The sequence below is a fragment of the Balaenoptera borealis genome, assembly GCF_965194805.1.
Source record: "Balaenoptera borealis genome assembly, chromosome: 11".
In the NCBI taxonomy this organism is placed as follows: Eukaryota; Metazoa; Chordata; class Mammalia; order Artiodactyla; family Balaenopteridae; genus Balaenoptera; species Balaenoptera borealis.
Genome location: NC_138868.1, coordinates 41,742,572 through 41,752,795, shown reverse-complemented (window position 1 = coordinate 41,752,795; position 10,224 = coordinate 41,742,572). Strand labels below are relative to the sequence as shown.

Here is a 10,224-nt window from a genome sequence, read left to right as displayed (position 1 = left end):
ACTGTGCTTCTTACTTTACTGATAAAATGACATCAATCAGAAGAGAGCCTCCCCAGACTCCACCAGAACACCTGTACACTACTGGTATCTGCTCCGAGGTCCTCGTCTCCCGCTAGTCTCCATAGGTGAACTTTCCATGCTCCAAGCTAGAGCCATTTCTTCCATTTATGCACTGGGCCCCATCCCCTTTTCACTACTAGGGCATTGCTCCAACGCTTCTCTACTATCCCCACCCTCATCTCCTCCTACTCCCCCTCCCTTCTTTGCACCGCTCCACTTCACTAGTCTCCTTCCTTTTGCTCCAAAACACCAGGCACACTCTTGCCTTAGAGCCTTTGCTTTGACTGTTTCCTTTCTTTGGAAAGCTCTTCTCACAGATAACCATCTGCATAACACATAACTCCTTTACCTCTATTTACATGGACTGAATTAAAAGACCAGTCTAACTATAGGCTCTTTTCAAGAGGTATCTAAAACATAGGAATACAGAAAGGGCCAAAGTAAAAGAATGAACAATTTTCCATGCAAACAGTAGCCAAAATAATGGTAGTGTAGCTATATTAATTTTGAATAAAACTGACTTTAAGGCAAAAAGCATCATTGAGATAATGAAGGCCACCTTATAATTGCAAAATTTAAAAATTTCCAACAGTATGTAATAATTCTAAATGTATATGCACCTAATAACAGCCCCAAAGTAGTATAAAGCCTAAATCCACAATTCTGGTGGGACATTTTAACACACCTCTCTTATTAATTATCTCCTAGCATGAGATGGTCTATTTATATCTCTTTATGCATTATTAGACTGTGAGCATCCCAAGGTCAGAGATTGCCTTGATCATTTATATTCTGAGCGATGTGCACAGGACTGGCCTTTATTCATTTTTTACTGGACTAAACTTCCTTCAGCATTGGTGAGGTCACTATCTTCTGAAGTAGCACATTCTTTCTTTGGGAATGCTCTCACTCTTAGAAGGGTCTTAGTCTTCTGGATTAAAACCTGTCCTCCCCACTCTCCCAGCTTTCCTAATATGGCTTAGGCATGTATGGGTTTTGGAGGATTTCCCTCCAGGAACAGGTATGTCTGAGACCAGATCTTTTAAACCATAGGTGGGTATTAATTGCAAGGAATTTAAAATAGATCAATTTTTTCTTTCCTACAGTCCTGGCTAGGCATGGTTTCTATTAGAAGAATCCTTTCTGAGCAATTACCCATCCATCCTCAGTAATGTATCTGGGAGTTGGCATTAAGGCTTTTCAGTTATTCAAATTGTCAGAATTTTTATCTCCTGGTGAAACTTTTCTGGAAGCTCTCATGGCAGCTGTTGCATGTGCTCAGGGGCAAAGCTAAAGCTCTTGCCTTTGTCTTTGGCAGGCCCTTAGGCAAGGGCTGTAAATCTGAGCCCATCAAGACCATTATAACAATTCACTGACCTTCTTGAGAGTTGTAGCGCTTTTACAGAGATTTAAATGCGTGGGAGGCTGTGGGGATTGAAAGAGTTTGTAGTCTTGGCTTTTCTCTGGGTTCCAGTTACTATCCATTTGTACTGTACACCCTCCCCCATAGCTTCTCCATCCTTCTCTGCTCTGCTCTGTGTCCAGAGGAGCTGGTCCTCAGATCGCAGCCCCTGGGTTATCTGGTTGGGTTTTGCCAATGGAGGTACTGGCTGGAGGTCAAAGGGAGGAGCAGAGAGAGGTTAGAGAATTTCTTTCCCGCTTTGGTGCCATGGTTCTGAGACGACCTCTTCCATGGTTGCACCAGAGCTCCCGTAAGCCATTTCCCCCCTCGCCCCTAGACTTAGAGGTGGTGGCATCTTCCCACAGTTGTCGGTACCTGGGTGCCTCAAACCAGTTGTTATTCTCTTATCCCTGACCATAAATAGCCTTTCAGGTCTCCAAGTCCCACCTAAGTGGACTTCTTTTCCTGCTGGGACCTGACTGGGAAACAAAAATATACAGAATATGCATTCTGCCTGGAAGATGGCTCCTTTCTTTACTTTATAGGCTCAGAGTCCTTGTCAGATACACCTGAGAGCACTCTTGCACTAGGTCTCAGGTGACTCTCTGTGACTCAGAAAAGGAAAGACACTTCCTTAGGGTCACAGAGGTAAGAGAGAAGCCTCTGATTCTTATCCCCTGTGCTGTGCCCTTCCCACTAACAGCTGGGCTTCTCTCGGTGCTGCCTTCACCAAGGAGACATGGGGAGGGGGGTTACATTAGGACTTTTAGAATTGTAAGCAAAAGAAAAAACAACTCAAGCCAGTTTAAGAGAAATAAGAAAAATATTGTTAGAGTGTAGGGGTGTCTTGTGAAACCTCCAGGACAGGGAAGCTGTTGGGCCTCACGAACCAGGGGTGCAAACACCCTTCGTAGGGAAGATTCTTGGAAACCCAAGTCCTTTTCCTTTCAGTGGCTGGGTTTTCTGTCTGGCTCCCTTTATCTTCTTGGCATCTGGTTCCTGGATGGTCTTGGCCACTTCTGTGCTCTGCCACATGGGACAGCTACTTCCACCACCGTGCTCAGACCATTCCACAGAAGTTTGCTGAATATCTACTATGTGCCTGGCACTGCACTGGTAGGTAGGGCCTCCGTTCTTGTGGAGTGGGGCACTGGGGAGACAGAAAATAAACAAATAAACAAATAAATAAACAAGGAAATTTCAGAGAGTGATAAGTGGTATTAACAGGGGAGGGCTCTTTTAATTTGGGTGGTCAGGGAAGAGCCCTCTTAGGAAGATGATGTGACCTGAGATCCTGGTGGAGAGAAGAATCAGGTAGAATTTTGTGAGCCAGAGAAAGGGTCTAGAACTTTTATTCTAAGTGCAATAATAAGAAGCTGTTGGGCTTCCCTGGTGGCACAGTTGTTAAGAATCCTCCTGCCATGTACATATATGCACTACTAAACGTAAAACTGCCATGTACATATATGCACCACTAAATGTAAAAGTGGGAAGCAGCTGCATAGCACAGGGAGATCAGCTCAGTGCTTTGTGATCACCTAGAGGGGTGGGATAGGGAGGGTGGGAGGGAGGGAGACGCAAGAGGGAAGAGGTATGGGTATATATGTATATGTAGAGCTGATTCACTTTGTTATAAAGCAGAAACTAACACCATTGTAAAGCAATTATACTCCAATAAAGATGTTAAAAAAAAAAAGAATCCGCCTGCCAATTCAGGGGACACAGGTTCGAGCCCTGGTCCGGGAAGATCCTATATGCCGCGGAGCAACTAAGCCCGTGCGCCACAACTACTGAGCCTGCGCTCTAGACCCCACGAGCCACGACTACTGAAGCCTGTGTGCCTAGAGCCTGCAACAAGAGAAGCCACCACAATGAGAAGCCTGCGCACAGCACGAAGAGTAGCCCCCGCTCACCGCAATTAGAAAAAGCCCGTGCACAGCAATGAAGACCCAGTGCAGCCAAAAATAAATTAAAAAAAAAAAAAAAAAAAAAAAGCGGTTGAAGAGTTTTAGGTTGGAGGAGGATATGATCTCATTCACATTGCTAAAGGATGACTCTGGCAACTTTGTGGTTAAGGGGTTTTAGATGGTCAGGGTTTCAACATGGAGGTAGAGCAGACAGGACAGACTGGTTGGATGTTGGGGCCAGGGGGCTGGTGAGGTAAGAGGAATAAAAATTGACTCAGGTCTTTGTTTTGATCAGCTGGGAAGAGGCGGTACCGTTTAATGACATGCCTTGATTTCAACCCACAGGCAGCTCCAGAGCCCCCCATTCTGCAGGTGGGGAAAGGTCCTTCTTCACCAGCTCACAGCTTCCGCAGTGACTCCCAGTGCTCACCCCGGCCACCTCGGTCCACGGGCCCCATTGTGTTCAGGAATCGGGGCCATGTTCTGCCGGGGCTGGGAGGGAAGTCCTTCAGGGCAGCCCCACGCGGTGTGAGCTGGCGTCCCAGCTGTTTCCCCTCTCACGATAGATGGTAAGCTCCCTGCAATCCCTGCCTTGGAACACCTCTCAGACGTGGGGTCAGCCCGTGTCCCCAGACTCAGATCTGGAGTCACTAAGTCTGCCTTGTGTGATTGCTCTCACTGGCTCCTTGTAAAATGTGTGTTTTTCAACTCTAGTCTGGCTACGATTGTCATTCCTAATCTGCTCCTTCTCCTACTTCCCAGGGGAGCTGGGCTGTTCCTTCTTTGACTCCTCAAGCCCCTACCCCCATTTCTGCCCCTTTATTTGCCACAACTCACCTGGCCTCCCACTGTAGAAAAGGCCCCTGCCCTGCCCCTCCCCCAGCCTATCAGAGCTAGCACCTGGCCTTCCCTCTCAGCGGCAGGTGCACCTCTGCACTTGTGTTCTTGCACTGCACCCTGGGAAACTCATGGACCTACGCTCAGACGGACCTGGGTCTGAAGCTTTGATCTTCCACTCACTGGTTGTGTGATCTCAGGAGAGCTACTTAACCTCTCTTGCCCTCGGTTCCTCACCTCTAAAGAGGGGATAGTAATAACTACGTCACTGGATCGTGGTGAGACACAAACAAGGTAAATCATGGAAAGTGCTTACTACAGCAGGTCTGTATACGGGAAGAAGTCAGTGACTGACTTCTTATGTAATAATAGTAGTTTTTTTTTTTAAATTTATTTATGGCTGCGTTGGGTCTTTGTTGCTGCGTGTGGGCTTTCTCTAGTCGCCGTGAGCAGGGACTACTCTTGGTTGTGGTGCGCGGACTTCTCATTACGGTGGCTTCTCTTGTTGCGGAGCACGGGCTGCAGGTGCGCGGGCTTCAGTGGTTGTGGTGCATGGGCTTGGTTGCTCCGCGGCATGTGGGATCTTCCCGGACCAGGGCTCGAACCCATGTCCCCTACATTGGCAGGTGAATTCTTAACCACTGCGCCACCAGGGAAGCCCATAGTAGTTTTATTATTATTATTTTGCTCCTTTTCCCAAGACCTCACTTCTCCAGTTACCCTCGAAGCTCATCTTTCTCCCTGAACCCGCGGAGCACAGGAAGCAGAGGAAACAGTAGATTCATGCTGGAGAAGCCAAAGTGGTTTCTAGAGCCAGGCCCTCAGCAGGCTTCCTTCCAGAAGGACATCTGAAGCTGTCCCCCAGCTGTCCAGAGCATCCTCTGAGATCCAAAGGGCCAAGGAATGTCCACTAAGTCACTCCCTTAATTAGGCACCAAAACAGTGACAGAAGTAGCATTTTTCTGCCGTGTCTCTGCTGAGGCTGTCCTGCTGTTGTTGGAAGGGGTTACCCCTTAGACTTTGGAAAGAGGGCCTCTGTCTTAGCTTGGGATGCAGGGCCACAGCTCGGATGCCTGAGATTGCCCAGGAGTGTGGGGACAAGGATGCTAGCCAGGAGGGAGTGTGGCTGGCCACACAGTTGGCACCCTGATCGCTTTTCCTCCCTGGGCTCAACAGCCTTCAATTCATTGTTAGGGAGGCAGAAGCTACAGCCCCTCCTGCTAAGATGGTGGTCCTCAGAGTGTAACGGGTATACTAATCACCTGGAAGGCTTGTTAAAACACAGCTTGCTGGACCCTAGCCCCAGAGCTTCTGATTCAGTAGTTGTTGAAGGAGGTCTGAGACTTCACCTTTCCTACACGATGCCAGGAGTTGCTGATGCTGTTGGTCTAGGACCACTCTTGGAAAACCACCACCCTGGAGAATTGCATATTTACACACTCTCCTTTTGCATCCTGTCTGAGGGTGAGAAATAGGGGAAAGACAAAGGGGCAGGAATCTCGGGTTCTTATTTTCACTAACTTACTCTGTGGCTATGTTTCTCAAGATGGTTTTGCTTGTAAGTAATGGGAAATATCTTGTTACTTTAAGTAAGGGAATTTGTTGGGAGGAAATTCAACTCTTCTCTGAATTTAATGAAGAGTTGAGCAGTGAAGGCTTGGGATGGGCAGGGTAGTCCTGGGGCCATCAGCAGCTGGAGTTCATGTGCTGAGGGCACTGCTGGCCAGGGCACTCCAGTCAGGTGATCTGGCCACTAATAACCTCTAGTCCAACTTATTAAAATTCTAAATGCTGATGAAAGTCAATCTGATTGGCTCACAAGGGGCGAGACCTTCCTGCCGTGCCTCTCTTAGCCAATGAGCCACAGCTGGTGTGTGGTGGAGAGGCTGCAGGAGAGGGCCAAGAAAAATGCAGGGCTGCCTGCCTGCCCCCGCTGTCCTGAACTGAGCAGCAGTGATCCCACAAGGGGCCTACTACGGTGACCTCGACCAAGATTCTTTCCCTCACTGGGCCTTAGTTTCCCTGTCAAATGAAGGGTTTGAGTTAGAACCTAATTGCTAGATCAATTTTTTCTCAAAAAGCCCTGCATCATAATTGCTTGGGATGCTTGAATATAGAGACGCACATGCCCCACAGTGGGCTGGGAAGTTGTCCACAACAGGCTTTCCAAAGCAAACCAAAGTGAAACAAAACAAAATGCCCTGATTTGTAGTATTTGCCCAATTTCTGTGGTGTAAATAAATACTTCCATTATGGCCAATTTCAAATTACCAGCATGAAGTCACTGAACATGGATTGGGAAGAGAGAGATACCCAGGCTTCAGCTCACCACCAACCCACTGAATCAGAACCTCTGAGGGAGGCCTGGGAACCTGCATTTCACTCCCCTCCCCCGCCCAGTGATTCTGGTGGGTAATAAAATTTCAGAATCCCTGCTCCCAGGGATCGCTGAGGGCCTTTCTGGTCCTTACGTCCTTCATCCTAGTTACATTACAGGTTCTCACACTGGTTCTGGGAGTTGAGGGAAATTTCCCCTTTTGAGAGCATTGTAGAGGAAGGCCTGGAGAGAGATAGACGGCCCGAGTGAGTCCATGGGGTGTCCACACCGGCCTATGGCCAGATTCCCCTCTCCCAGTCCTTCTTGAGTGGCCTATCCCACCATCACCCCTGGAGGCAGGACAGCATCTCCATGGGCGTGTCTCAAGGCTGCAGGAGGGGACTGCAGGACTTAAGGTCACAGCCATGGGTGCTGGGATCCTTGCCCATCACTCATATCTCTGGGTGGGCTGGCATTTCAGCTGCGATCGTCATGACCTTCTGATCTGATATCTCAGTCCTCGGAAATGAGAGCCTGTCTGGTCATCAGCTATTTTTGTGCAGGTTCCTCATCTTGATAACCTTCTCTGAGTAGGTGGAGGACAGAGTGGAGGATGCTGTGTCTTACTTGAGATGGACTGAGGCACAGAGAGCCATCACGAAGTCCAAGGGAGACTGACCAACAGAGGGCAGGGCCAGCACAGAAGCTGGGGAGATGGAGGCTGGGGAAAGGAAAGTACAGACTACTGACAGGAATGGAAATTCTTTCTTTAGGGGCCTTTCAGAAGAAACCATTTGCCCTCTAAAGTTAGGCTGCACCTTAGTTTTGAGCTGGAATGACCTCTGACTGTCTCTTATTCTATAAAGCAGTGGTTCTCAGAGCGTGACGCCCCCAGACCAGTACCATCCACATCAGCTGGGAACCTTTTAGAAATGCAGATTCTTGGGCTCTGAATGTCTCCTCCTCTTAGAGCCATTGCCTGGCTACATGATTCCAGGTTAAATTGTGCACGCCTCTCTGGAAAAACCCCTTTCCAAAGTAGATGCCCCACAAGGCTGCCATGCTGGGCTGTTCTCAGACCACAGAGTGGATGGGCTTGTGAGCAGGAACAGTCGAGGAATTCTGGGAGGGGAACGGAGTAGGAAATGACGAGAGACAATAGAGATCACACTGGCCATGGTAGGCCTTCTTGAGCACTCTACTGGGGCTGCTGGCAACGAGTACCAGTGCCAGCACAGCCCCTGCTTGGAGATGTCTAACTTAGCCTGGAAATTTCCAGCAGTGGACAAGTTCCTGGACTGCTAAATTCTTCTGTTCTCTTCTTTTCCAGTCCTGTTCTCCCAACTCCCAGGGCTCTGGACTTTGTGACTTGTCCTATATCATAGCCCTGCCCCTCCTGTGCCCACCCTCCTCCCACCAAAGTCTTGCCACTTCTCTGCAAAACTGGAGCTGGCACCAGCTCCCTCGGGCAGCCCATGCTCTGTTCTGCCCGAGGCCTGGGCTCTGGTGCCATGCCTTGTCCCGTGGGTCCTGTGCAGCCTCATCTGGGTCTGGGGGCCAGGAGCCCTCCTTGGCCAGCCCCTGACAGTGCCAGAGTCTTTGAGGTGCTACCTGCATGAGCTTCGTTCATGATCCCTTCAGAAGAGAGCACCTGAGACTTCTTCCAGTGACCATGTGGGGTGTGCTGGGCAAACTAGATTTGGAGCTGAGGCTGTGGGTTGACTGTAGTTCAGGCTGGCTGACTGAACTGTAAACCTGAAATCTGCCCTCCATTTAGGTCTAACTTGTCCTTCCTGAAGTGACTCCTGAAGTTGGTGGAGTTGGGATGGGCCTTTTGGGAGGGAAGAAGAACATGGCGTCAGGCTAGAGGGGACCTTTGCCTGATGCAGCTCTGAACCATTTCTGTGGCTTCTCCTTTGGTAGAAGGACCTATTTTTGGTTGTGCCCCTGAGAGTCTGCATGTATCTGTTTACCTGTATGTCTCCCTTTTCACCCATGAGGGCTCCCACACATATCTATATAGAGTCTCCCTTCATCTCACAAGCTGTGAGGCTACAGGCATATGATTTAAACCATCTGGCCTCCATTCTCCTTGTCTGTATAATGGGAATAAAAATAACTTCTACAAAATGTTACTATGGTGGCAAAATGAAACAATGCACATAAGGCCCTGAGCATGGTTCCTGGTGCTCACGTATTAGGCTATTATTACTAATGCAAGTTATTACTCCCTGTGCCTCAGTTTCCCCATGTGTAAATTAGGGATAATAGCTAAGTCGTCCACGAACCCAGTGTAATCGTGAGGATTAGGAAAGCTGATACCTATAAAAAACTTAGCACCATGCAATAAATGCTAGTGATTATAATATTTATTATCCTTCGGGGTATGTGTCTGGGTGAGACTCTCCGAGTTTGTGAATGACTCTGGGCATGTCTGTCTGCTGAGTGTGTATGTATGTATGTGAATATGTGTGTATCTGTGTTTATATGGCCCAGCAGGCCTCCTGTCTCTGGGTGGAGTTTGCTGTTGGCCCAAGCCTGGACTCCCTGAGGCAGCCAGGGCCGGCGCCGGGGATGGAATTTCCATTAAGAATTAAGCAGGACAGCACTGGGAAGCCAGGCAGGCGGAGGGGAGGAGGCTGAGGGGGATGATGCTCCAATTCTGAGCCCCCCCCGCAGCCTCAGTTCTGAGCTGCCCTGGAGAAGGCCTCTGCCACCTTTGCCTGGAGTCTCAGGCCTGCAGGGGCCATGGCCCAGAAGGATGGGCAAGGAGAGAGGAGTTGCCCGCCGGGGCCCCTGTAAAGAGACTTGGACTTGCTGCAGCCAAGACTGGAGCCATGAGGAGGCCCCCTGGGAATGGAGAGACGGCCAGCGAGGGTATAAGAGGCTGGGGCCTATGGGGCCGACATGAGCCCAGGAAGCTGGGCTGTGCTGTATGTATCTGGGAACGTGGATGTGTGTGTGTGTGTGTGTGTGTGTGTGTTTGGGAATGCAGGTGGGGGACATACATACCAAGTGTCCTAAGGGAACATCTAAAAAACCAAGTCTGTTCCTCTCTTTACCTGAAACTCAGACCCAGAGTTTGTATCTGGGAATGAAATGTTTCTGAGGCTTTTTGCTAATATTTATCCTGTTCATGATCTAAGCCTCATTCCATTTCTAACATACTAAAAAACATCTTAGCTATTCAAGTACTTTTACATTCCTGAGCTCATCTCATACTTTCAACAACGTACGAGCTAGGCAGAGATTATTATGATCCCCATTGTAAATATGGGAAAACTGAGCCTCAGAGAGTTTAAGTGACTTGTCCAAGGACGCATAGCTAGAATGTAGTAGAGGCAGTGGGCAAGGTTAGGTTCCTTTGAGGATAAAGTCCAGGCTATTTTTTCTTTTTTTTTTACACTACCTGATCTACCAGAAATGGACTCAAAGATTCAGGAAACTGCCCATTTGAGGAAGGCTGTGGCTTCAGTGTTAATGCATAGCCAGGTGAATGGCTGGGCCTTCAAGCTCTGTCCCCAGGCCCTGAGACAGCCTTTGCTGAGATAGGAACTGAAGCCCCTCTCAAGGGTCTAGGGAGTAGAATCAGGGTGTCTCCAAAGGATGGAGGCTGCAGTCAAAGCTGGCTTGTCTGAGGAGGATGACTTGGGCATCTACAGAGTCTGGGGTCCCCAGAGAGCTGAGGCAGTTGAGTTAAT

The 10,224-nt window shown here is 48.9% G+C and overlaps 1 protein-coding gene and 1 long non-coding RNA gene across 3 annotated transcripts in view; both read left to right on the top strand.

Annotated features, from left to right (window-relative positions):
• The window catches only part of LOC309605651, a 923,254-nt gene that overhangs the window by 313,096 nt on the left and 599,934 nt on the right, over positions 1-10,224 (top strand). The window lies entirely within an intron of this gene.
• INSC (INSC spindle orientation adaptor protein) overlaps positions 3,921-10,224 on the top strand; it is a 128,339-nt gene continuing 122,035 nt past the window's right edge. Inside the window, exon 1 of one of the 2 annotated variants that reach the window (XM_082341550.1) lies at positions 3,921-3,938. In XM_082341550.1, coding sequence (XP_082197676.1) covers positions 3,936-3,938 — 3 coding nt within the window. In that variant the 5' untranslated portion in view covers positions 3,921-3,935. Of the gene's footprint in view, positions 3,939-9,345; positions 9,457-10,224 lie in introns of those variants that run through there. The other variant, XM_082341548.1, reaches the window with a different exon arrangement.